The following is a 24,190-nucleotide window of genomic DNA, read 5'->3' on the forward strand; positions in this document are numbered from 1 at the left end:
ATAAAATATAGCTATTGGATTTTTTTTTCTTTGAAAACTATTACTGGCAGCTCAGTGAAGAAGCCTCTTTTCCTTCTTTGCTTTTTAACAGCAAATATGCTTATGCTTACATAGTCATATTAGTATAGTTCATCTACTTTTTAATGATTGTGATGGTGTAGATCTCCTCAATGATGGATATCAAGCATATGAGTTCAGATAAAAAAGGATGCAAGGAGCAGAATTACATTGCTTGTAACAGCTGGATTGGCACAGTTTTGATTATTTGTCTTGAAACATCTCAGAAATAATTTTAATATCTGTTTGTGGAATGAAGTCATAGAGAACTACTTCTCAGGTTCGTCCTTTTCCCACCAAGTAGAACTTTCTTTCCTGAAAATCACTTATATAAAAATAAATTTTTAGCAAGATAATAAATACCAATCTGGTTTCTTTACAGGTTGGACCTTCTGGTTCCTCTCAGAGCAGCTATTCAGGCAGTCAGGTATGAGACCTAAATTCCAGCATTTGTATGTTTTCCTGCAGTAACCCTGAATGACTAAAATTCTGTAACTACATAGTGAGGTGATTTAATACTCTACTGAAATATCTTCTCTCCTAGTTAACCCAGAGTGGCAGGGGTATTCATCCAGCCAGCAGTATGCTCGTACCTGGGCTAAGTTCTACTGCCTCCACTCTGTTGAACTCAGTAGCTTGCTCCAATTTAATGTCTGTATTGCTTTGAACAGCAGACTATATCTGCAGTTGAAAATTTGGGGATATCACTGTCTAGTTAGTCTTTTAACACTTCTGTGGTAGGCATGTCTGCATTGTCACCACTTTCGCTTCATTAATCACGGCAATGTACACTTGGTTTTTAGTTGATTATCTCCTATGCCATTAATACACCTATTTTCTCTTTAACTCTTAGAAAATACGTCTCCAGTTTCTTGAACTGAGCTTATCAAGGACATATTTCTTACTCACTGGTGGTTATATTTATTAGTGAGTTATCTGGTAATCCATTTCTTCAGTCTTTACTGCTTGTAATGAATTACCAGATACAGAGAAATACAAATTATTTTGCTATATATGTTAAAACCTGGTTTTCTTCCTTGTATTTTTTTAATATGTAGTACATGTTCTTTTCTAATAGTTGAGTTTCTCATCTTGTCATATAACTACTTGAAGTCACTATTTTTTTTATAAAATATGAGCCATTCAGTAAAATTTTGAAAGATTTCATGACCAGTGACAAAGCTGATGAAAGTTATATGAAATACAGATGGTGACTAATGTCTCACACTAAATTAGAATTATTACAGGCAGTGTCAGTGAACTGGTAACCTCTTTACTTGCTTGTCCCTTGCTTGTACATACACATTGTCAACTGCACGGAGTTTCATGCCATAAACAGCATGGCATTGGGGTTTTTTCTGTCTTGCCCATTTAAGTTTTTTATATGGAAATAATTGTCTTCTGCTTTTATTTCAGGGTGGAGTCGTCTACACAATAAGCAAGAGTGGATGTGGCCCTGTAAGCACTAGTTTTACATTTTCCTTTTTGTCCCCAGCATGACTATAATCATAGTAACTCCTAGCTTTCAATTGCATTATTTAATGAATATTCATGTGGGAGTCTGTTTTACAAATAGCAAATACTGATGAGAAATAACTGGTTTATTTTTTGTCTTAGGGAGGTGCTGCTGGTGCATATAGCCAACAAGCCTGCAGAGATGTAAGCTGGTTATAGATTTTTTTACTGACTGTCTCCTACTATGCTTCTTAACTCTTCTTCTTGTTGAAAATTGCATTTGATTCTCTTCTGTAGAGCTATTGAAGTCTTCCTAAATATATTCAGGAAAATAGTGTTAGCTTGAGGTATTATTCTGAGATTGCAACCCAAAATTAAAAGGTTTTACACTGCCAGTTCCTCAAAGTCTAATAATTTATGTTTTAAGGTGTATATGTACACATAGGTGATACATACTATCACCTATTAGAAACTCTTAATTTGTTTCCCTACTAAAATTTCAGAATTCTTACTGCATAATGCTTTCCATCAGGCAAAATTATTTTCTTTGGATATTGCATACTGTGGAATATTATTGGGGATTTTTTTACAATCTTTGCATATTAATTCTTTAATTACTAGAGAAATTTCTATTGTCCATCTCATTTATTTCATTTTCACGTGAAGACAATTTGTTCATTAGAAAATTATTGCATAAATAAATACCAGATTTATATTTTTATTTCAGACTGCATCCTTATCCGGCAGTGGTCTTACTTATGGCCAGGTAACTGTGTTTTCCAACATGTTTCTAGGCTCCTAAGGTATTCAAAAGCTAAGCAGTTATGCCCAGATTTACTAAACAATAATTAAATTTGTGGAAGGGGATAAAAGCAAACTCTCTTCAAATGATTTAGTAATGATCATATCTGGAAATAACTTCATTAGATGAATTACATATTTGGTGTTTGTTGCTATATCCCTACTTCTATTTTCCACCAAAAATCAATTATATTTATTCTATAAATAGACACCAGTTACTTTTATTATGCTTTTCCAAAAGTCAGTGCTTTCTTTGATCTTTACTAAGAATTAAAAAGGTTTTTTTTTTATTTTGCTTATGCAATTCTACTTATTGTTTGATGAAATGCAAAACATCACTGCACATTATTTTATGCTTCATTGTTTTTATCAATTTATCTTGTTTTGACATATATATCCCAGTTTTCCCAGATTCTATTGCAATGGTAGGTTTTTTAAATTGAGCAGATGGGTTCTGGAATTTGGGTTGATTTTTTTGAATGAAGGTAGAAGAGCTTAATATTTTTTTCCTACCAATAGATTAGTTTTCATACAAACTTCCAATTTGATGAAACTTGCAGGTTTTATACAGTACTCTGTAAAACTAGCAAAATAATTGGGCTTTTAAAAAAATTTAAACCAGTTGATTTATTGCAGTTGTTCCTTTATTAACTGCCAATACATTTGTATTTTTCTTCAGACTCTTACTTTCTTTGGTACTTCAGGGGTATCATGATAGCTGTAATATTCTTGTGGAGAATAGTGCTGTAGTTAATTTATCTAAACAACAAATGAATTCTGTATTCTTTACAGTCTGTCCCTTCAAGCAGTTCAGAGTCCAGTAAGAAGGTAAGCACTCTTCTTCAAAGGGAAAATAATTCTTACAGTTATAATTTAGCATGACTCCTGTTATTTCAGTCAAGACCCTTCAAGGTTTTAACCCAGATTGATTAATATTATTTGATTTGATTTGATTTGGTTCTTAGAGGTGGGGAAAGCTTCTAATGACAAAACATTAACACAGCAGAAGATACAATTATTGCATTTGGCTTAAGTTTTTTTTAAAAAAACTCAATAGCAAGTCTTTTTTTTAGCATAATATTGCATAAAGGCAAAATAAATGGATGTTCTAGTTTGGGGTGGAAAGTTGAGGATCAAAAAGGGCACACAGTACAGGCCAGTAGATATGGTACAAGAAATGAAATCTTGCTTCTGCCTCTACAACTGAATCATTATGTGGTTTGGGGAAAATCTTCTAACTGCTTATACTTCTGTGCAAACTATGCATAAATATATATTTCTTTGCTTGGTAATGTACATTAATTTTTTAAATTAAAAAAAAATTATAAAAGGGGTCTCCCATAGCATTATTATCAGAATTTGTAAATTTAAAATTTTAATATTCTTCATTTTTCTGACATATTTAACAATTTAGATAATCTCTATGGTGAGTAAACAGCTCCCTCTGGTCTCTCCATAGGTTGTGGTCGTTGCCAACAGCAACCCTTTTCCACCTGTGGTAAGCTGTTTTTCTCTACAAATAATTTTGACCCAAAAAGCTTTCAAATATCTACATTTTTAATTTTTCAGAAATTTTCCTGGAGGAATATTTCAGAAATATTTTGGCAGGCAGGATTTACCCTGTGTGTATAGTTGCCTTCAGGGAAGGCATGTTATAGGAAAGGTACAAACCTCGTGGTTCTGTGATTGCTGTTAATACTTGCAGAGACAATGAATTAGCTGCTGACACCAGGTCTCTCCATGTATGCATGTGTTCCTGAATAGTTTTGATTTTCTGTTTCTATTGCAATTTTCTTCTGTAAGTTCACTTCCATTCTCATTTTTAAATTATTACATTTCCACTCTGCTTACTTGGAACTAAGTTTAGCCTTCAGATGCTTGAAGTGAGCTTTTATAATGTAATATTTTATAGAGGTTTAACTTCTAACAGAAAATGTTGCTCTAACCTGAATAAATTTAAGATGCATTTATCCTATACCATCCTTTTTACACAATTCTTTCACATTCCACTATGTAGTGCATCTGAAATATAAGGGCCCTTTTTCCCTTTCTCTGCTGCAATGTTCTGTTTGGGCAAGCCCCTGTGCAAAATAATGAGAGATTTTCCTGTTTCTTTGCAGCGTCACACCTTCCCTCAGGTAAGCATGTGATTCCTATAGTATCCTAATAGTTCTTACAGAATCAAACCAGTAGTCTCAGGATGGTGTGTGCTACTCTTCTATATTTGTCCCTCATGCCCCAGAATTTGGCAAAAATTGCCTGGATGAGGAAGTGGATCTGTATATGCTGACGTATATGCAGTGCAGGTGACAGTGGGACAGGTTGAAAAGGCAATGGATGACGTCTCAGCTTCCCTCCCCACACTTGGAAAAGCCCAGCTGACTGGTGGTGCAGAAAGGTGGTGCACAAAACCTGTGCTCTGCTGCTCTCCACAGAAGATGTAAGAGTAGAAAATTACTTATTAGGGCCAGTCTGCCTCCCCAGACCTTCAGAACTGAGAGTAAAAAACTAGCTTAATGCTGGGTGTGGTGAGCTGATACACAGTACAACATGCATACGGCCTTTCTCTTTATTCTCACAAGCTAAATAGTTCAACTTAGAATTTTCTGTGTGAGTGCATTGCATTAAACAAGTCAATCAAGTTGCTACATTTTGTTTATTTGTTTCTGGATTTTTCTTTTCAGAGTTTGGGAAGCTCTGCCACAAGGATCATAGTACAGGTAGACTCCTTTTTTCTCCATTATACCTGAGCTTTAAATGAAGATTTGTCTTAGTAAACTAAGTAATAATTCCTGTCTCTTAGGGAACACATAAGTCTGGATAACTTAGAGATATCTTAGATGTCCACAAACTGCAGTTTGGTGGCATAGGGCATTTCTGTGACTACAGCAGAGGGGATATATTAGCTGGTGGATGAATAAAGACTATCTCAGCTGTTTTTTATACTTAAAAATTTTGAAAACCTCTGTATACAAATTCTATTGTGCTCTCAAAATTGGCAAAATTTGACCATCTTGGTCTGCTCAGGAAGGAGGATGGAATTCTAGAACTAAAGCTTGAATGTTAGTCGCTATCAAATCAAACATAAATTGCAACCTGCACAGTTCCATTTTCATTTAAACAGCCCATTTTTAAATGGAAACACCCAGTCCAGAATTACATTTTTAAAATCCTGCTGTTAATGCTTAAGTGAACTGTTGTATTTGTAATGTTGCTTCTCGATAACCAGGCACTTGGAAAGTTGATTGCAATCTAATCTCATTACGAGCATGCTTATAAAGTATTAGGAATATCATTCAGACATATTTTTCTGGCTTCTCCACCACTGTAGCATCCATCCCGCTCTTAATGACTAGTCAGTCCTTTAGATGCCAGTCCATCAGACTACAACAACAAATTCTCACTTTCATTGAAAAATCAGTAGCAGGTTACCCCAGGTGAAATTTCTCTTTCCAAAACCATTGTTTTCAAAATGTACAGCATTATTTTCTTCCATGACTATTGATGAATGCTGGCAAAGGAAGGAATAAGACTTCCTTGTTATTTCATTTCTGACTTTAAATGTACAGTGTTTTGATTTCACAGGTTAACTGTTTTCATTGTGTAAATATAAAAAATACTTTATTCTCATAATCCAAATATTTAGTGGGAATCAAAATATTTTTTGCAGTGGCTTTTCCTTACATTAAATAATAACTGGATTTTTCAATTTTTGTTTTGGCAAAGCCTTTGTCAAAAGTCTGTTGTGCTTATTAATAAAAAAATCAGTCATACTGTGAATACAAATAGATAAGAGTTTAAGGTAGTTTGTGAGGTACATTTGAAAGGCAGAATTATTTTAATTCACTTCAGATATCACAATATGACACAAAGATGTATTATACAATTAATTTTCATTAAGAAAATCATATCAAGATATATATATATATAAATGCTTTAAACACTTGATTTCTGTTGGATTTTTATATACATTTTATAACACATTGGGGATGTCATAAAGTAAGAAAAGGTGTGATGAATTCTTTGTGGCTTTCAAACTGTCTAGTAGATAGGACAAAGGTGCTTCTTGAAATGGCTTAGTGCATAAGCAATTTCTCTTGAAAATAAATAGCCTTTTTTGGTTCCTGTGTAGAGTGGACAAAAACAGCAAAGCAGCAGCAGTACTTATATTCAGGTAAGTAAACTTAAAAAGTATTCTAAATATTCCTGTAGACGTCCCCTAAACAGGGCTAGCACAATTTAGGAATAAATTATTTTCTGCATTTAAAAATGGATTTCACAGGTGCAGGTATTTCTATTTCCCTGGCTTTTGCTCATGAAAATGCCACCTGATATTGGTGTTCAACAGATTTTTTTTGTGATGCTCACACATGCATTTCCATGTGTGATGGTTTGATGTGAAATGAGTGTATTCCACTCAGAGCAGAAAGGTCACGGCCCTGAGAGGCAGCGATTCTAGGCTCATTACACCACCAGCCCTATACTGATAGATTCAGAGCCCATGCATATTAGATCTCAAATTGCAAAAGTTGTAAAGGGTAGTTGCTGAGCCAGATCAAGAATGAAGAAAAATCATAATTGTGGAACTATGTGCAATGTCTTCCAGCATTGTTTAAAGCTATAAAGATAAAGCTACTTGTGTGGAAAAAAAGTGGGGGAATTTTAGAAAATACTCACCCAGTGTCACCATAAATTATTGCAAATTGAAACTTGAGAATATTCATAGCATGAACTCGAGAATGAAGGCTCTTTAGGTCTTCCTTCTCTTGGGGGCTGGGGGTAGGAGGGATGCAAAAGTATGCAAAAGTCTGACAATATTCTCTATAGCACTACGTGCAACCAGAAAACTGTCTCAAAAAGGTAGGTATGACTTTTAGGGATCAGGGCAAGAGGGAGATCACTATTCAACAGCATGAATATTCAATGTGCTCAAGGTTGGCAGTCATGGCTTCTGATGACAACAGGACAATCTATTGCAGGGCTGTTACCAGACTGCTCTATCTCCTTTGTGCTTTTTGAGAAATCCCCATGGAGTGTATTTCCATAATCATCCTGCTCTCTAGAGAAGCCTCCTTGTCAAGGTGTTAATTATGTTCTTTTTATTTAAAGGGTTCCCAAGGCAGCCAGTCCTATGGCCAGGTGAGACTTTTTGCTGAAATGTTTATTGAGCTTTTCTGTAGGAGCTTGTCTTCTAAATGGGCTTTAGGGCATGGGCAGTTTTTTTACCTTCTTGATGTTTCTGAGTGGTCCTTGATTTTGGTTTGTACCACTGAAATACCATGATGGAAAAAAGAACATAGTACAGAGGAACTTTAAGAGGAAATGGACTTTTCTGTTGCTGCTGTACTAAGACAATACAGCTTTGTTTACAAATATCTTACCTTCCTTACAGGCCTACAGACCTCAAGGTGGCAGTTCCTATGGCAGTTCCTACGGCCAGGTAAGCATCAGACAGAATAGAGCATTTCAGAAATGAAACACTGTAAAGGCACTTAGCAGTCCCTCAGAATTTGAACTTCGAAGGACAATTTTCTCTGAAAGCGTCTATTCTCACTCTTGTGCTACTCATTGATCTGGAATCCCAGTGTGTGAAATCATCACACTCAGCATCCTTGTGAGAGCCAGAAGATGGCTGCTCTGCATACTGCCCTGCATGGCTTTGGGATGTAGTTGCTTGCTGTTGCTAATGCAGGCTGGATCCCTTACTGAAAGGGAAGTAACCAAATGATGTCCTTGTCTTAGGGTGGACCAAGTTTCTCAGGCAGCAGCAGCTCCTATGGCCAGGTAAGCAAACTGGCTGTTCTGTAGAAAGTTCTTGCCTGATCTCTCTGTGACTGGCAGACTTTTGAGAGTGATGTTTCCCTTGGCAGTCTGTGCCTCAATTTGGGCTGTGGCTTCTGCTGAGAATAGGGCAATGTGCTGCACAGGTGCTCAGCTGTTAGCATACTGTTCTGTGTCCTTGGCACAGGAAGAACCTTTTAGGGAAATCCTGCATGCAGCTGTTATTTCCTGCTCTCTAAAGAAGCCTCCTTGTCAAGGTGTTAATTATCTTCTCTTTATTTAAAGGGTTCCCAAGGCAGCCAGTCCTACGGCCAGGTGAGACCTTGTTGCTGAAATGTGTTGAGCTTTTCTGTAGGAGCCTGTCCTGTAACTGGGCTTTGGGGTGGTTTTTGCCTTCTCAGTGTTTCTGAGCAATCCTTGATTTGGTTTGTACCACTGAAACACCCTGATGGAAAAAATAACATAGTAGAGAGGACCCTTTAATGGAAATGGGCTTTTCCTTCTGGTATTCTGTGATTCTGCTGCTGCTGAGCTGGGACTACGCTTATGCAGCTTAGAAATGCAGTTTAGAAATGACGCCTTGCCTTTCTTACAGGGCTCCCAGCCTCAAGGAGGCAGTTCCTATGGACAGGTAATTGTCAGTCAGAATAGAACACTTGAGAAAGTCAAGTATCATTGCCCTGAAAAGTTAGAAGATTTTAAAATATTCTGTTTTTAATTTGTGATGAATTTTTAACCAATATATCTCTGAATCCCTTTAAAATATTTTGTTGGGAATGGGACCGTTGTGTTTTTTATGGATAGATACAGGAATCCTAGATTTCCTCTGCTATCTTACCTTTACCATGGGTTTGGAACTTTATAAATTAATGGTAGAAAAAGTCTATTTGATGCAGTTCCCATTTCAGTTGATGACACAGTACAAATTTATAGTCAGTTCTTGCTGCCTCCTTTGCTCTCAGCGGTAAAAGTAGTGTTGGGACACTAAAGAACATGGGGCCAGGTTCTCAGCTGAAGGAAGAGTCGGTCTTGGAACCTGCAACAAATGAATGTCTACCTCCCTTCACAATTTTTATGTAAATTAAAGCAGCCCTATGATAGCTATGAATTTCGTCAGGATCTCTGTATCAGATAGCAAAGATCGACAGGATGGTTCAAATACTTTTTGGTAATCCTTGTCTTTATAACTCTCCCAGGCAGCTGGGCACAGGTCTGCATGCACATGAAACAACTACACTTTTTTGAGATTATATTGAAAGCAGATGGCAACAACAAATTATAACCACAGTAACTTTATATTACTGAGATTTTTTTTTTAAGTATGGTTATCCTTGGCTAACTTATTCAACCTGCCACTTTGAATTGTATTGGTTTGTTTCCAGTTTATGAACCTATATTTTTTCTAAGATTATTTCCTAATTTTTAAAAACTATTTTCCAAGCTAATTTTCTTTCAGAAGAAGGGAATTTTGCAACTGGAGCCAATGAAAAATATGAATATATTAAATCAGTATTCACCTAGTATGCAGTATTAGCCATCTAAGCCCATTGACTGAAAAACAGAAGAAAAAATACACATAATAAAAATTTTTTGTGTCCCTTCCTGGAAAACTCTTATAAGTTAGTGTCTGAGACAGATGGCAATCTACTCTATGATAGTCATTCAGTAAACATTGTGATCACCTACTGCTCCAGAATAAAAAATATCAAAATAACTCTAGTTAAGCAGTAGCGTCTGTACATTCTCTTATTCTGTTTTCTACCCCCAAAAATAGACATTAGAGAGGCATCTGCTTCACAAATATAGTAACTGTGAATCAATCATTAATTTCATACAGGGGTACCAGCCTCAAGGTGGCAGTTCCTATGGCCAGGTAAGCATAAGAGAGAATAGTGCATTACAGAAGCACTGTAAAGGCACTTAGCAATCCCTCAGAATTTGAACTTCATAGGACAGTTTTCTCTGAAAGTGTCTATTCTCACTCAGTATTTATGGTTGTGCTACTCATTGATCTGGAATCCCAGTGTGTGAAATCATCACACTCAGCATCCTTGTGAGAGCCAGAAGATGGCTGCTCTGCATACTGCCCTGCATGGCTTTGGGATGTAGTTGCTTGCTGTTGCTAATGCAGGCTGGATCCCTTACTTGAAAGGGAAGTAACCAAATGATGTCCTTGTCTTAGGGTGGACCAAGTTTCTCAGGCAGCAGCTCCTATGGCCAGGTAAGCAAACTGGCTGTTCTGTAGAAAGTTCTTCCCTGATCTCTCTGTGACTGGCATGACTGGCAGACTTTTGAGAGTGATGTTTCCCTTGGCAGTCTGTGCCTCAATTTGGGCTGTGGCTTCTGCTGAGAATAGGGCAATGTGCTGCACAGGTGCACAGCTGTTAGCATACTGTTCTGTGTCCTTTGGCACAGGAAGAACCTTTTAGGGAAATCCTGCATGCAGCTGTTATTTCCATAATCATCCTGCTCTCCAAAGAAGCCTCCTTGTCAAGGTGTTAATTATCTTCTCTTTATTTAAAGGGTTCCCAAGGCAGCCAGTCCTACGGCCAGGTGAGACCTTGTTGCTGAAATGTGTTGAGCTTTTCTGTAGGAGCCTGTCCTGTAACTGGGCTTTGGGGTGGTTTTTGCCTTCTCAGTGTTTCTGAGCAATCCTTGATTTGGTTTGTACCACTGAAACACCCTGATGGAAAAAATAACATAGTAGAGAGGACCCTTTAATGGAAATGGGCTTTTCCTTCTGGTATTCTGTGATTCTGCTGCTGCTGAGCTGGGACTATGCTTATGCAGCTGTTTAGAAATGACGCCTTGCCTTCCTTACAGGGCTCCCAGCCTCAAGGAGGCAGTTCCTATGGACAGATAATTTTCAGTTAGTCATTGGTCATTATACAGCATATATAGACTTTCCCATATATGTATTGAGAATTCTGTGGTTTCTTACTTGAAATAATATAGTAAGTAACTCTTTAGAACTAAGTCTTGTGAGCTTTTTCATATGGCTCTAGCAACAATTGGTTCACTGAAGCAGCACTTTCCCCTGTAGAAGGGAGTGCATGGGAGTGCAATCTGATCAATGTCAGCTTTTTGACACCCTTTAATATTCAACATACTCACTACTTTACCAGATAATTCACTGTAGGATATAGTTGAGTTTGAAGCAGCCTCACATCTAAAGCCCTTGAAAATTCATATCTGTGTTTGAAATAGAGAATAGGAATATTTGGATCATGAGCTATTATTTTATATTTTTTTTCAAGCAGGGTGGATCTGTTTCTTACGGTGGCAGCAGTGGTTGTGGACAAGTAAGACTTTTTCTCCAAACTATTTGAAAACTAGACCCAGCTTTCCTTGCAATAGTGATATGTTTTTAGTAATTTTTATAATGTTTGTTAGTTTGAAATCTATTGTTTTCATTGTTACATGAACTTAGCTAGCATAGAGGGCAAGAAAGGCTGATATTGTTGTCTGTTGTAATGAATATGAAGTGGCTGGTCCCATTTAGAGTTGCACATGGAAGACAATCTGTCTACTCAATAAGTATATAAAATCTTTGCTTGGGAATTTTTGGATGTTGCTCCCTTTATTTTCTCTAGAAAACAAGAGGATTGGAAAGTGGCTCAAATGGAATAAGAATTAAATCAGTAGTTTTCATCCTGGTTTTATTTCAGCTTGTATGTCTGAAATGATGTAAAGACAATGTCTTTGATGAGGTTCCAGGTGAAAGCGTAAAGGATAAGGCCAATAGTAAACCCATGTTTGAATAAATATATTGAGGAAAGCAACCAGAATGATAGTATAAAAGCAAATATTTTTAGCAGAAATATTAGGGTTGATGTAAGTTAGGTGTGAATGGAAATGCATCTGAAAGCATCACAAGGAGCAGTGCAACAAGAACATAGTTACCAGCAATGAAAATGATAAACACTGAAGAATGGGTGATTTCTGCTAAGGGGTGTCACAAGTTGACTTATCAAGAGAAGACCTGTGCTGTAATCATGGGACGGTGACAACCAGGGTAGAACTCTTTCTGTGTGCTGTTATCACAAAATATACCCAGGCAAATGAACGGCTCTGAGCAGAAGCCTCGCCTAAAATCCATGGTGATGAATCTAGCAAGAGATTGATGGTCACTTTTAGATAGGTGGTCACCCAAACAGTAACAGTTCCTTCCAAAAACCCCACCAGCAACTCATCTTTACCAATCAAGAGGAGCTAGGATGATATAGAGAGACATCAATTACCAACCTACCTCGTTCCGTGTGGCTCACAAGTATTCATTTGATCATCTGTGTGAAAGTGTCTTGATGTTTGTATGGGAATGTGAGAGTGACAGAGGGTAAAGCCACACACTTAAAGGGTTAAATAAAATTAAACTCAGTCTCTGTAAAGTTATACGTTGAGGTTTGTTACACTAATTCTCACACAGGAAATTTTAAGGAAACTACTTTGCAAGAGAAATGGCATTTACCTTTTTGTTTATTTGGTTTTTGACAGGGTTACTCCTATGATAGCAATCCCTGCCACCAGGTAAATGGTCTTTCTCCTCTTATTTTAAGATGCAACTGAAACTATTTTTGCCACTAATCCAATTACTCCCCAATTCAGATTCATATTGCACAAATCCATGTAATCTTATGAATTTTGAGATTAGAACTCACTATTTGGAGTCTTTTTTGCCTCTTTTTTCTTGCATTACATTTTGAAATGTCTAATTCTGTAGGACATTAAGGCCACATTCTAAAAAGAAGAAGTCTGCTGCAGAATTCTTTAACTGGCATGACTTTAATCAGGGCTGGAGATCACCAGCTTCTCTCCTCCTATCAAAAGCCAGAAAATATTTTAGGACTGCCACTTGAGGTCCCTGAAACAAACTGAGTTTGTGCCGTGAACTATAGATGGAGCTCTACAAACCACTATCCTAAAAGATGCCAGCTATGTTAAATGAAGCCATCTCTGTGATGTTAAAAATTAGGCAGAAGAAGGCAACTGATGATTTCCTTTTTATTAATGATACTTTTAAAAATTCTTACTGAGTTTTTACAAGAAACAGAAGAGTTGGATAGATTACTGGCTTCAACAAATGCTGTGTTTTAGCAATATAAATGTATACTATATTTATAAATATGCAAACAACATAGCAACATAGATGTTGCTACAATATATGGTTATACTGTGGTACAGTATATACAATGCACTGTCTGTAATACATTATTGTAACATGAAAGAATTATATATTAAATAGGTATATATTTTATAATAGCTTTTATTTTTTTCTAAGAGGACCTATTTCTTCTTAAGACTAAAGAAAATGCTGACATTTTGTTCCAAAATTTTCTAGAACATTGAAAGATAATACTTTTCATTTAATTTTTCTTTGACTGTTCTGAATGAAGCCTCAGTCCCATCTTAGCAAATGGCAAATATCCCACTCACTTCAATAGTTCAGTATTTAACTATTCTTATTCTGCACTTTTGACACTAATACTTCTACAAATGTCTTTTCTGATTTCACTGGAAGGAGTTGCATTCCTCTCTACAGAGGGCACATTAAAACATACTGAGTGTTTTATTTAAAACCTTTTCCTCAAGGCCGCTGTATCTCACCGGTCACAGCTTTCTGTGCAATAATGCTGCCAGGAGAATTTGTATGAATTAATTCCATTTGTATAGATCAGGTTTTCTACAGGAGAAAAGAAGATACATTCTCTAGGGAGTGTTCAGAATGGAACTCATCTGTGCACTAGACATTACTTGAAGTTAAACGTTTGAGGTTCCTTGATTTATGTCTCATTTAGTATTTACCATTGCATTACTGGCAATCTGTGCTCATTGTGTTAGAAATTATATCCATGTTGTATATCTGCCTCTGCTTCTTCTCTTCCTAAGCAAGTATCATAGCTTTCATCAAAAATATTCCATGGCCAAACACTGAGTGTCTAAAGTATTTTTGTCTGATTTACAGGGTGGATCACAGGGTGGTCAGGTGAGTGTATTTTTATTATCCATTGGTAAAAATGTTTAAAGCAATTCTAACCCACACTAGTTTTCTTGCTCATGGGGATACAGACTCTTCCAGAGTCTCTCTGTGCCCAGCCTGTAAGTCATTCTCTGCAAACACACTTTTTATCAGCTCTGAAATTCCACTTACATAAAAGTGGAAGCTGCATAGACTTCCACAGAACTCAGCAACCTATGATAGCTGTATGCACTCAGATAAAATTCCGCTCTCCGGCATTATGACTTGCTGTTTTGTTCTCACAGGGTGGTTCATACTCCTCACAAAACTACGGTGGTAGCCAAGGAAATATTGCCCCCTCCAGAGATTTTATGATGGTTTTAACTTCTATGATGACTGATCAATATCTGATCAGCAATATGGTGACGTAAATTCTAATTATTTTGTTGTTGTTTCTTAGCAGAGTGGATCATCGTCCTCCCAAAATTATGGTGATAACCAGGTAAGTAGACCTTGATTTTCTCCTGGTAAGAATTTTTATAATTTTTGATAATTTATCCAGATACCTTGAAAATTGTATTTTTTCAAAAGAATCCTAGGCAGTTGTTTATTCCAGGTTTACAGCATTTGAACCAAATCACAACTTCTTCTGAAACAGAGTTTATATTTGTTTGTTTTATAGGATGGCTCCTACTCACAAAACTATGGTGGGGGCCAAGTAAGTAATACTCTATTTCACTACTTATACATCACTTCATATAAACTTCAGCCTCTGCTCAAAATCAGGATTTTTATATTCTAACTTTATCCAATTTTTATTGGGTTTTTTGTTTGTTTTAAAGGGAGGATCATCCTCAGACACCTATTATGAGGTAAGTAGTTCTTTCTTTCTCCGTCTTTTTTCCTTACATATTATTTGTAGTCCCTGCATCAACTTTCTCAAAGATTTTATAAAGCATAACTGTTTCTGTGCTCTTCGTGGTTTGGTTTTGTTTAGTTGGGTTTTTTTTTTCTTTACTGAAGATTGGAACATTTCCTGTCAGCCACTGTTGCAGCTATGGATTTGGCTCCTTTTTGTCTTATAAAAACCCTGATTTAATTTAACTCAGATTCTTTGCATGAGCTTCTCTTCTGTCTTGTAGAGTAAAGAGGAAAGTGTATTTCTAGCAGTTCATTTCTGTGAGGAAATAACTGGTATCTGCTGTCCTTCTAGGACTCACAGGATTCCTCATATGATAATAATCCCAACGCTTGTGATGATGTGAGTATGCTTTCCCTAGGATATTTTCATCACATTTTTCATGTAGATGAGAAAATACTGCTCTGCTAGATGCAGTCTTTGGAGTAGAACGATTCAGAAAGAATGCTGAGTTTCCACACTACCAAATGTTTCAGCAACTGCCTCTTCTTCTGAAAATATATATGCTTACAAATACAGTTAGTGCTTTTAAATGCAATTAACTTGATGAAATGAAATATGAATAAAAACACTTCAATGGCTTTGCAGTAACAGATACTTTCCTCAAAGTCTAAGGGTACATTTTACATTAACTAAAAAAACAAAAATCCCTGCAAGGGAATCTTTAAGTCCATACAGTGAATGCAAGAAGTGACAGATATTCCACTGTTTTTCATGTTACATTTGTACCCATCTAAGGTTGTTATTACAATGCTCTTCAGACTGGAAGGGTAAAATTTTGAACTAATTTAGACAAAACTGTGGAGAATGGGAGCAATAAGTGGTGTTTTGTTATGTCTGTATGCAGTATCAGAAATTATTAGTTTTCTTTAGGCTTACTTTATTTAAACAATTCTTTAAAAATGAAATAATGTATTCTTTTCCAGAATGACAGTACCTACAGTACCAATAGCCAGGTAAGTACTTTGTTTGTTCTGTAGTGTTCAAATTCTAATGATTAATGATGGTGTTAGTTACTGAACACTTCTTTATTAGACCTGTGGACCTTTAGTATATGATTGCTTTATAACACTCTTTAAAAAGTTAATTATTTCTCTGTTCTCAAGGCTGCTGCACAATTACTTCAAATGGCACAATACTTCTAAGAATATATACTGATACATTTTCTTTATAATAAATCCACTTTTACTGGATATTTTGGGAATTAATCACCTGAGTACATGAGGCACATAGCCATCTCAAGATTTTCTCACTCATTCAGATTTAATGTCACATGTGCTGCTGTTGCAAAGTAACATTTTTAATGGGTATTACCCAGTATTACTCTCTCTGTCAAGACTTTCCATCTGTCCTGCAAGCAGAAACTGTGATTAACATGAATAGATTGTGACCAAGCAAATACACTGTTGCAAAAATAAATTACATTTTCTCCACTTGTTTTTCTGTTCATAGAAAAGCTTTTTCCATCTGTCACAGCCTCCTTTTGTTTTGCTGCCATCTACAGTAACATTCTGTCATCAGCTACTCGCCTTTTTAGTTCTCAGTCCTTTACTATTCTGCTTCATTGTTTTCCCTATTTTTCCTCTGTAGTGCTTAAGTACTGCACCAAACGTATTCTAGAAAGTACAGAGGCCTTTTGAAAACATCTTTTGTTTTGGCTTGTATTTACCTTGAACGCATTGCACTAGGTTCAATTCAAAATTATCCAAAAAAAAAAAAAAAAAAAAAAAAAAATCCTTCATCAGCAAGCCCTGTTTAGGAGCCTCCTCACTTCCTCCTTTGCCAAGGAAAGATGTTAGTATTCCCTTGGTTATCTCTATCTAGGCTGTATGGCATTGTAAAAGAGTTTGCTTCTAAACTTTCTCACAAAGAAGGATGGGGAACACTAAAAAAAAGAGAGAGAAAGGATCCTTATACAGATTCTAAACTAAATTACAGTGCTTCAGCTGAGGGAGACTCCCCTAAGCAGGAACTTCTGTTGAAAGAGAGAAACTGAAAAGAAAGAATATGCTTTTTAAGACTCTTACTGCTGATAAAATGAAATCTCTGGACATTTGCCTTTTCCAAATATCACCTTGACAAGCAGTAGATTTTTGCTAAAATATTTCGTGTAGACAGCTACAGCTATCAAGTACTAACAGGCTTGTGGCTCCTTTGCAGCGTTCTGGTTGTGCGAAGAAGAAGGTTGTTGTTGCCCGAGTAAGTAACACTTTTTTTCTTTTACTTTCTGCCTGCTTATAGGATTTTAGTCCTAACTATACCTAATCTGTCTTAATTATACTAATTTTTCCCTAATTATGTTTATAGTAGTTAAAATCATCCTTCATAAGGGAAAAGTAAAATAAAATTAGGGTATTTGCTCTTTGGATAAATCTTTTTAAAAAAGTATATATGTGGGGGGAAAAAAAAAGAAAAGAAAAAAGACATGAAAATCTTGCTTTGAAGTATAGGGCAGCCCAAAATCCTGTTCTTCATTAAGCACATTCAGAGTTGGTCCAAGCTAAAGTTAAAATTCAATGAGTATCATACAAAGGTCAGCTAATATTTTAGCTGAAGAAAGATGGAATAATAACATTTCCTAATTTATTATGCTGAGTGGTTGTGTAGCAGATCCAGATATCTGTACTGTATAGTTGCAAGTCAGACTCAGTAGTGGCCTATAAAAATTGTGTGCAAACAGCCTTTTATCTTATAACAATGCATTCCTACACAATGTACACAATAACGGGTCTGGAGCACTTATAAACAAATAATATGGAAAGAAAAAAAGACCTATCACTGATTATAGAAATTTCATCTCCTAATTGTAAATGTTATTGCTTTTACAGGACACATCACATGTTTTGAGCAGAAGAGCCTACGATGTACAGGTAAAACATTCCTGTCCCCTTTTCTGAGCTACTGCTGGTAGTAGTAAGCTTATAGCTCCTTGTGTATTACCCACAAAAAAGGAGGATCTAGCATCCACAAAAAAGAACTAATTCTCTTTAGGATTAGATAGTTCTTTCCTAATATAACTATGTATTTTATTTATTACCCTTACAGATATGTGTCATTTTTTTGTTTTTTTACAGAATGCATCTTCTCCTTCAAATAGCAGCCACTCTGACATGCAGGTAATAATGTACTGTCAACTGCATGACATCAAGGAGCTTTCTGATAACTTTTAAAATGAAATATAATTTATGTTCCAGTAATTTTTCTGTACTGAAGGATGCTATTTTGATTTGAATTTTCCCTATAATATTATAATTTTGCAGTTGTAAATAGTGATATTAGGCCCAGAATATACAGTTTCTTCTGTTCCTTCACCTCACTAAGCAGGTAAGAATTGCAGGTGTTTCTATACATAACATTCTGTAAAATTAATTTCAAAAACACAAACTAAATAATTTCAGATTCTTATTTTAGAAACATTCTTGCATTCTTAATTGTAATGGCCATACACATAATTGTTTCATTTTGCATTTGGTAGGAAGGTACATCTTAGGGATTACGTGCTTCTGTTACAAAAGTAGGTCCAACTTTCATATTCTGTAGGATTATTTACTGCTGCAGCAGTGTTTATTTAGAGAATTATGTGAAATTTAACTGATCCCCAGAGTGGGATCAGTTCTGGTTCTCTTAATAACTTGGACTGGTACCCATCAGCTTCCCAGGGGTCTGAAATCCTGCTACACCCAGCATCATGTAGATTTAATAGTAGCTTAGTCCTCTGTCTCAGAGAGTTTGAAGTTTAATTCAACATTGCAGACAGATCTCTGAGCTCTGGAAGGTAACAGTTTTTTTAATTAGTTTCCCTAATGCCCATTCCCTGTGAATTGTATCAAGTCACTTAATTAGCTTTCATCCTAATTTATGTTTTCACAATAATTCAACAGGTTATGTTCATTGGTGCAGGAATAGAGTTTGTAATAGCATTTCTCACTGCATAGTTTTATACTTAAAATGCTAATAAAATGCTTTAATAAAATATAATTGTTTTCTTCACAGGGTGGATCATTTATTGCAACCAGTGGATCAAGTAATCAGGTCAGGATTTTCTTTATTTTTAACTAGACTTGTTCAGATAACTTCCTAGTAACGAAATTAATTCAATTCAGAAATCAGAGTTTAAGTAGTTTTACATGGAAGATTGGTGATGTTATCCATTAATTTGCAAATGAAGTGACCCTATTAAGTTCATCAGAAATGGCTCTCTGAAAACACTTTTTAGCACTGTTTCAATATAAAATGTGTTTTATGGGTGATAGCCCAATGGGATACTCCTGACTACCCTGATATTTCTCTCTTGCTGAGGCATTTGCCATTGAGAGATCCCACTGAGAGAAGCACTCAGTCTGACTTCCAAAGCAAGTACTAACTGCACACATCTGGGCTGTTTCCTCGTTTGTTCTAGGTAACAGCAAAGGTCTCACCTTCTCTGTAGTCCCTAAACAGTTTTGCAGCTGAAATAAGATTTTATTTTAAATTTCCACAAAGCAATAACTTTTTTTTTTTAAAATTTTTTTTTATTTTTTTTATTTTAAATTGGTAGGGTGGTTGCATTTGTCCTGATGGAAGCAGTGGTCATAGACAGGTAATTATTCTTCTGAGTTTATACTTCCTTCTACATAATGTAGTATTTTGAATTAATCACCTTGTAAATATGGACATTTGGTTAAGACTAATGGTGATTTCCTTAATATTGGTTGAACTATGTACAATCAAATGAAAGAATGAGTTTCACTTAACTGCATAATTACCATTTGACCACTAATTTTCTGTAACTCTGCTTGGTGATCCACATGCTCTGTCACTTGACTATTACGTGCCCATTGTAACCACAATACTCAGTACTCAGTTGCATCCAGCTTAGTTTCCTTGTCTTTCTCACTGGTGCAACAAAATACTATGACTGAAAATACCAAAAGTTGATAAATATTTCAAAATATAATCCCTTAAATCAACACTTAAATGGTTCTTTCCCCTAAAGAGAATCACTGAAATTTGAATGTCAGTTGCACTTTTCTCTTAGGCAATGCCTCTGGGCCAGGAAAAAGGCATGGAATGTGCTTATGTGAGCATTATAGACTAGCTTTACCATGCTTTTGGCTTTTGAATTCACCTTGGATTTTAAAGCAACCTGTCTTCTACCAGGTTACATATTTCTGAATCTTTTATTGAAGCTGTATTTACATAAACCTATTTGAATGATGTAGTGTTTTTTAGTTTTCGATTTCAACAAGAAGCATTTTGTGAGTTATTCTTTCTGCAAAAGCCCCCAGGCTATTTAAACAAACTAAATGTATAAAAAAACTACTGCTTTCTGAATTTCACTTCATTAACTTACAACGTAGCGAGAGCAATTTTGGTCAGGTACATTACCACCTCTTTCATCTAATTGAGGCTAAGCAGTAATCATGCCTACCTGCTTTAAAATATGAACTAGTCTATCAAAAGAAATAATACTGAAACTTAATTGAGGATAAACCTTTTTAGTTGTTGCATGACTGTATAAAAAATCCATTTATAAGGAAAAAGGTGGAGATCTTAATGCAAGTTTTTTTCATTCTAATAAACATTTTTCTTTGCATGCTTTAATTGTTGCAAAAAAGAGTTTTTAACAGAAATCTAGCACAGCTTGGTTGAGGACAGTGTATTTAGTTGCTATCAACAAAAAATTTTAACATGAAGAAAATAAGATGTCAAAATTGGACAGATTAGAAAACCAGTTCTCAATGCAGATGTGTCAACTTTGATACACAAGAGACTTATTTTCCAATTTGCCATTGTATCAGCTGATCAAATTAATTTATGATAAGTTATGTAGCAGTAGACCTGATCTTTGCTGGTCTTACCTTCATATTCTGTCCATGTCTACATATGGCAGCTGCAGCTCTTACAGTAGCATGTAAACATATTGGCCATGATAGATTACATTCTAATAATAATTAAAACAGCAAGGTAGATGTAGATGTATACTACAAATAAACTACTATCCATAAATCTTGCATAAAAGAGAGAGTCTTCTGCTTCCTAGGGAAATGGTCACAAGCCTGACAGTGTTTAAGAAGTGTTTGGACAATGCTCTCAGGCACATGTTGTGTCTCTTGGGGCTGGTCCTGTGCAGGACGAGGAGTTTGACCTGATAATCCTTTTGCATCCCTTCCAATTCAGTTGATTCTGTGATTCCTTGAAGGTCCTTCAGCACACGAGAAAAACTCTTGCAAAAAGCTTTCTTTCAGATTTAAAAGGTGTGAGTCACACAAAATTCTCTTCAAACTTGGAGAATATAATAAATTAAGAGTCAGAGCTATACATATTTAAACCATCTTGTTTCAAAGGAAAAAATGGGTTTATTTATGTGGATCCCCAAATTCCTCACACTGCAATTATTCTGCTTTTTCTCCAAGCTTCATTTAAAGACAAGATCTTAGACTACAAACTGAGAGGAAGAAGTCTAACCATAGAGTAATACTTCCCCTGTTTTGTAAATGAGGGGGAGATGGCAGTTATAGTGAATGTCAGGAACTGGTAAACAGTCTTCTCTTGGAGCAGTGAGCTCGAAAATATGCTCTCTTAAATACTCTTTACACTTTGGAAGTCCAGTATTCTGGCAGTTTTTAAAAAGACCATCAAGGTCATGATCATCTATAAAAATAGATAGAGTTTGCAAGGTATGGTATAGGATTCCATGATTAAAAAGAGTAAAACTAAATGTTAGTACTGCTTTCAGATCTTTTAACCTGAACAGGAAATAACAGAACCTGCTACAGGTTGCCTTATCTCTTAAAAAAAGTACGAACCAGCATTCTCTTTTGATGGTTGCTGTAAAGTTTTATTTGAAAGAATAGAGACACAGTAGACTCATTTATGTAAATGTGTATTTGCAAGAAAATAGCTAGTCTGTGTTTTCATTTCAGGGAGCCCCAGGTTCTTCATACAGCACATATTCTGGTAACCAGGTAAACATTCAGATAAAGTGCCCTATTCAGAAACTCCATCTAAAACCTTCCCTGAAGGAGTAGCCAGTTATAAACCAGTAACCCATTCTGTCTTCTGCACAGGGAGGGCCTTTCTTCTATCCTGGAGGATCCTATGGACAGGTAGTAGTTCTTCCTCCCTCACCAGGATAATACAGAGCCCCATCCTCCTGGTTCCTGCAGGCCAAATATTGTGGGTGCTATGACATACCAAAATGACAGACCTGACAGTAGTCCCTTAGAGCAGAAAGAATAAATTAGCCCTGATGTAACCTGGTGGTGTGAGTACAGAGAACAGTACAGAATGGTCTCTGCAGTTTCTTTGCAGAATTCAAGTTTCAGAAAGGGTGAAGTGAGAACCAGATGTGCAGGTATTTAAACTCTCATCTGCAAGAAAATAGCTGGTCTGTGCTTTTCTTTCAGGGTGGACCAGGTTCTTCCCACGGTTCTTACTCTGGCAACCAGGTAAATATTCTGGTCACTGTGTCTGCACAGGAGCAGCCTAAAAGTATTCTTTGAGAGAACATTCAACTACAAACCAGTAAATGTCTTTACTTTCTCTGCAGGGAGGGCCTTTCTTTTATCCTGGTGGATCTTATGGACAGGTAGGTGCTCTTTTGTGTTTGTAGACACAACACACTGCTTTTATCTCCATTCCTATATTCCCCAGGTAGTGGCTGCTGTGAAATGTAGCACACAAGTGTTGAGTCTATCATAACACCTAATAATTGTATCAGCTGTCTGTACCTTACAACATGAAATCTGTCAGAGAAAAAGAGTAAATTGTCTTACAACTTCCATAGAATGATCTTTCATCTAACTAAATTTAGTGATAAGAAGTCCTTTCTTGTTTAACAGTATTGGCCTATAGTGAGATTCAGATACATTGGTATTTACACTGTGCTGTTTGCAAGAAAATAGCTAGTCTGTGTTTTCATTTCAGGGAGCCCCAGGTTCTTCACACAGCACATACTCTGGTAACCAGGTAAACATTCAGATAAAGTGCCCTATTCAGAAACTCCATCTAAAACCTTCCCTGAAGGAGTAGCCAGATATAAACCAGTAACCCATTCTGTCTTCTGCACAGGGAGGGCCTTTCTTCTATCCTGGAGGATCCTATGGACAGGTAGTAGTTCTTCTTCCCTCACCAGGATAATACAGAGCCCCATCCTCCTGGTTCCTGCAGGCCAAATATTGTGGGTGCTATGACATACCAAAATGACAGACCTGACTGTAGTCCCTTAGAGCAGAAAGAATAAATTAGCCCTGATGTAACCTGGTGGTGTGAGTACAGAGAACAGTACAGAATGGTCTCTGCAGTTTCTTTGCAGAATTCAAGTTTCAGAAAGGGTGAAGTGAGAACCAGATGTGCAGGTATTTAAACTCTCATCTGCAAGAAAATAGCTGGTCTGTGCTTTTCTTTCAGGGTGGACCAGGTTCTTCCCACGGTTCTTACTCTGGCAACCAGGTAAATATTCTGGTCACTGTGTCTTCACAGGAGCAGCCTAAAAGTATTCTTTGAGAGAACATTCAACTACAAACCAGTAAATGTCTTTACTTTCTCTGCAGGGAGGGCCTTTCTTTTATCCTGGTGGATCTTATGGACAGGTAGGTGCTCTTTAGTATTTGTAGGGGTAACAGACTTCCTCTCTTTTTGCTCCTATTCTGTCCTTGAAAGATGGAAAACACTTTCTTGGGAGAATCAAATTAATCAGCTTTTCTTATTTTCTGTGCAGGGAGGGTCTTCTAGTTATGATGGCGGCAGTGAATCCTATGGTCAGGTAAATACTCTTTCATTCCTCTTTGTGTAAATGTTGCTGAGGGCCAAAACCCTGGGTGAAGTAAATATACAGCTATATCTGTATTTTGGCTCTCACTCTATTCTAATGAAAGTGATCTTTTCTTTGAGGAATGACTAAATTTGTATATACCTTTAACTAAGAAGCCTGAAAATTTATAGGGAAGTAAAAGGTGGGGTGCCTCCAACCTTTAAGGCTTTTTCTTCTCAACAGTGCTAGCTTTGAATTAACTACAAGATGAAGGCTTTTTCAAAAGTGGAAATAGAATTTGCGTTAAAAAATATGTAACATTAATTTTTTACAGTGTCATAACTCTGTGTTACTTAACAGTTCCAATAACTAAGTAAATAATCATATTTTTTAAATCTGCCAGAAGAAGATCTCTACAGTAAGCATCCCCCCCACCCCCCAAAATATGTCTGTTTACAATATGAAAATTATTTATGTTTTTTGGACA

At 36.3% G+C, this 24,190-nt stretch overlaps 1 protein-coding gene across 15 annotated transcripts in view; it reads left to right on the forward strand.

Moving 5' to 3' along the window:
- The window catches only part of LOC120756434 (hornerin-like), a 72,966-nt gene that overhangs the window by 32,229 nt on the left and 16,547 nt on the right, over positions 1-24,190 (forward strand). For 8 of the 15 annotated variants that reach the window (XM_040072807.2, XM_040072805.2, XM_040072810.2 and 5 more), the window contains exons 8-46: positions 440-484; positions 1,474-1,515; positions 1,675-1,716; positions 2,240-2,278; positions 3,106-3,141; positions 3,773-3,811; positions 4,434-4,451; positions 4,998-5,033; positions 6,446-6,487; positions 7,423-7,452; positions 7,706-7,753; positions 8,056-8,097; positions 8,380-8,409; positions 8,690-8,725; positions 9,932-9,967; positions 10,277-10,315; positions 10,618-10,647; positions 11,355-11,396; positions 12,589-12,621; positions 14,057-14,077; positions 14,511-14,552; positions 14,733-14,768; positions 14,893-14,922; positions 15,264-15,311; positions 15,896-15,925; positions 17,130-17,168; positions 17,798-17,839; positions 18,044-18,085; positions 18,963-19,001; positions 19,507-19,548; positions 21,875-21,916; positions 22,019-22,057; positions 22,358-22,399; positions 22,501-22,539; positions 22,878-22,919; positions 23,022-23,060; positions 23,361-23,402; positions 23,504-23,542; positions 23,671-23,715. In XM_040072807.2, the coding sequence (XP_039928741.1) occupies positions 440-484; positions 1,474-1,515; positions 1,675-1,716; positions 2,240-2,278; positions 3,106-3,141; positions 3,773-3,811; positions 4,434-4,451; positions 4,998-5,033; positions 6,446-6,487; positions 7,423-7,452; positions 7,706-7,753; positions 8,056-8,097; positions 8,380-8,409; positions 8,690-8,725; positions 9,932-9,967; positions 10,277-10,315; positions 10,618-10,647; positions 11,355-11,396; positions 12,589-12,621; positions 14,057-14,077; positions 14,511-14,552; positions 14,733-14,768; positions 14,893-14,922; positions 15,264-15,311; positions 15,896-15,925; positions 17,130-17,168; positions 17,798-17,839; positions 18,044-18,085; positions 18,963-19,001; positions 19,507-19,548; positions 21,875-21,916; positions 22,019-22,057; positions 22,358-22,399; positions 22,501-22,539; positions 22,878-22,919; positions 23,022-23,060; positions 23,361-23,402; positions 23,504-23,542; positions 23,671-23,715 (1,485 nt within the window). The remainder of the gene's footprint in view (positions 1-439; positions 485-1,473; positions 1,516-1,674; positions 1,717-2,239; positions 2,279-3,105; positions 3,142-3,772; positions 3,812-4,433; positions 4,452-4,997; positions 5,034-6,445; positions 6,488-7,422; positions 7,453-7,705; positions 7,754-8,055; positions 8,098-8,379; positions 8,410-8,689; positions 8,726-9,931; positions 9,968-10,276; positions 10,316-10,617; positions 10,648-11,354; positions 11,397-12,588; positions 12,622-14,056; positions 14,078-14,510; positions 14,553-14,732; positions 14,769-14,892; positions 14,923-15,263; positions 15,312-15,895; positions 15,926-17,129; positions 17,169-17,797; positions 17,840-18,043; positions 18,086-18,962; positions 19,002-19,506; positions 19,549-21,874; positions 21,917-22,018; positions 22,058-22,357; positions 22,400-22,500; positions 22,540-22,877; positions 22,920-23,021; positions 23,061-23,360; positions 23,403-23,503; positions 23,543-23,670; positions 23,716-24,190) is intronic. The other 7 variants (XM_040072806.2, XM_040072809.2, XM_058421730.1 and 4 more) reach the window with 7 other exon arrangements.

This window comes from Hirundo rustica, chromosome 9, assembly GCF_015227805.2.
Source record: "Hirundo rustica isolate bHirRus1 chromosome 9, bHirRus1.pri.v3, whole genome shotgun sequence".
Lineage (NCBI taxonomy): Eukaryota > Metazoa > Chordata > Aves > Passeriformes > Hirundinidae > Hirundo > Hirundo rustica.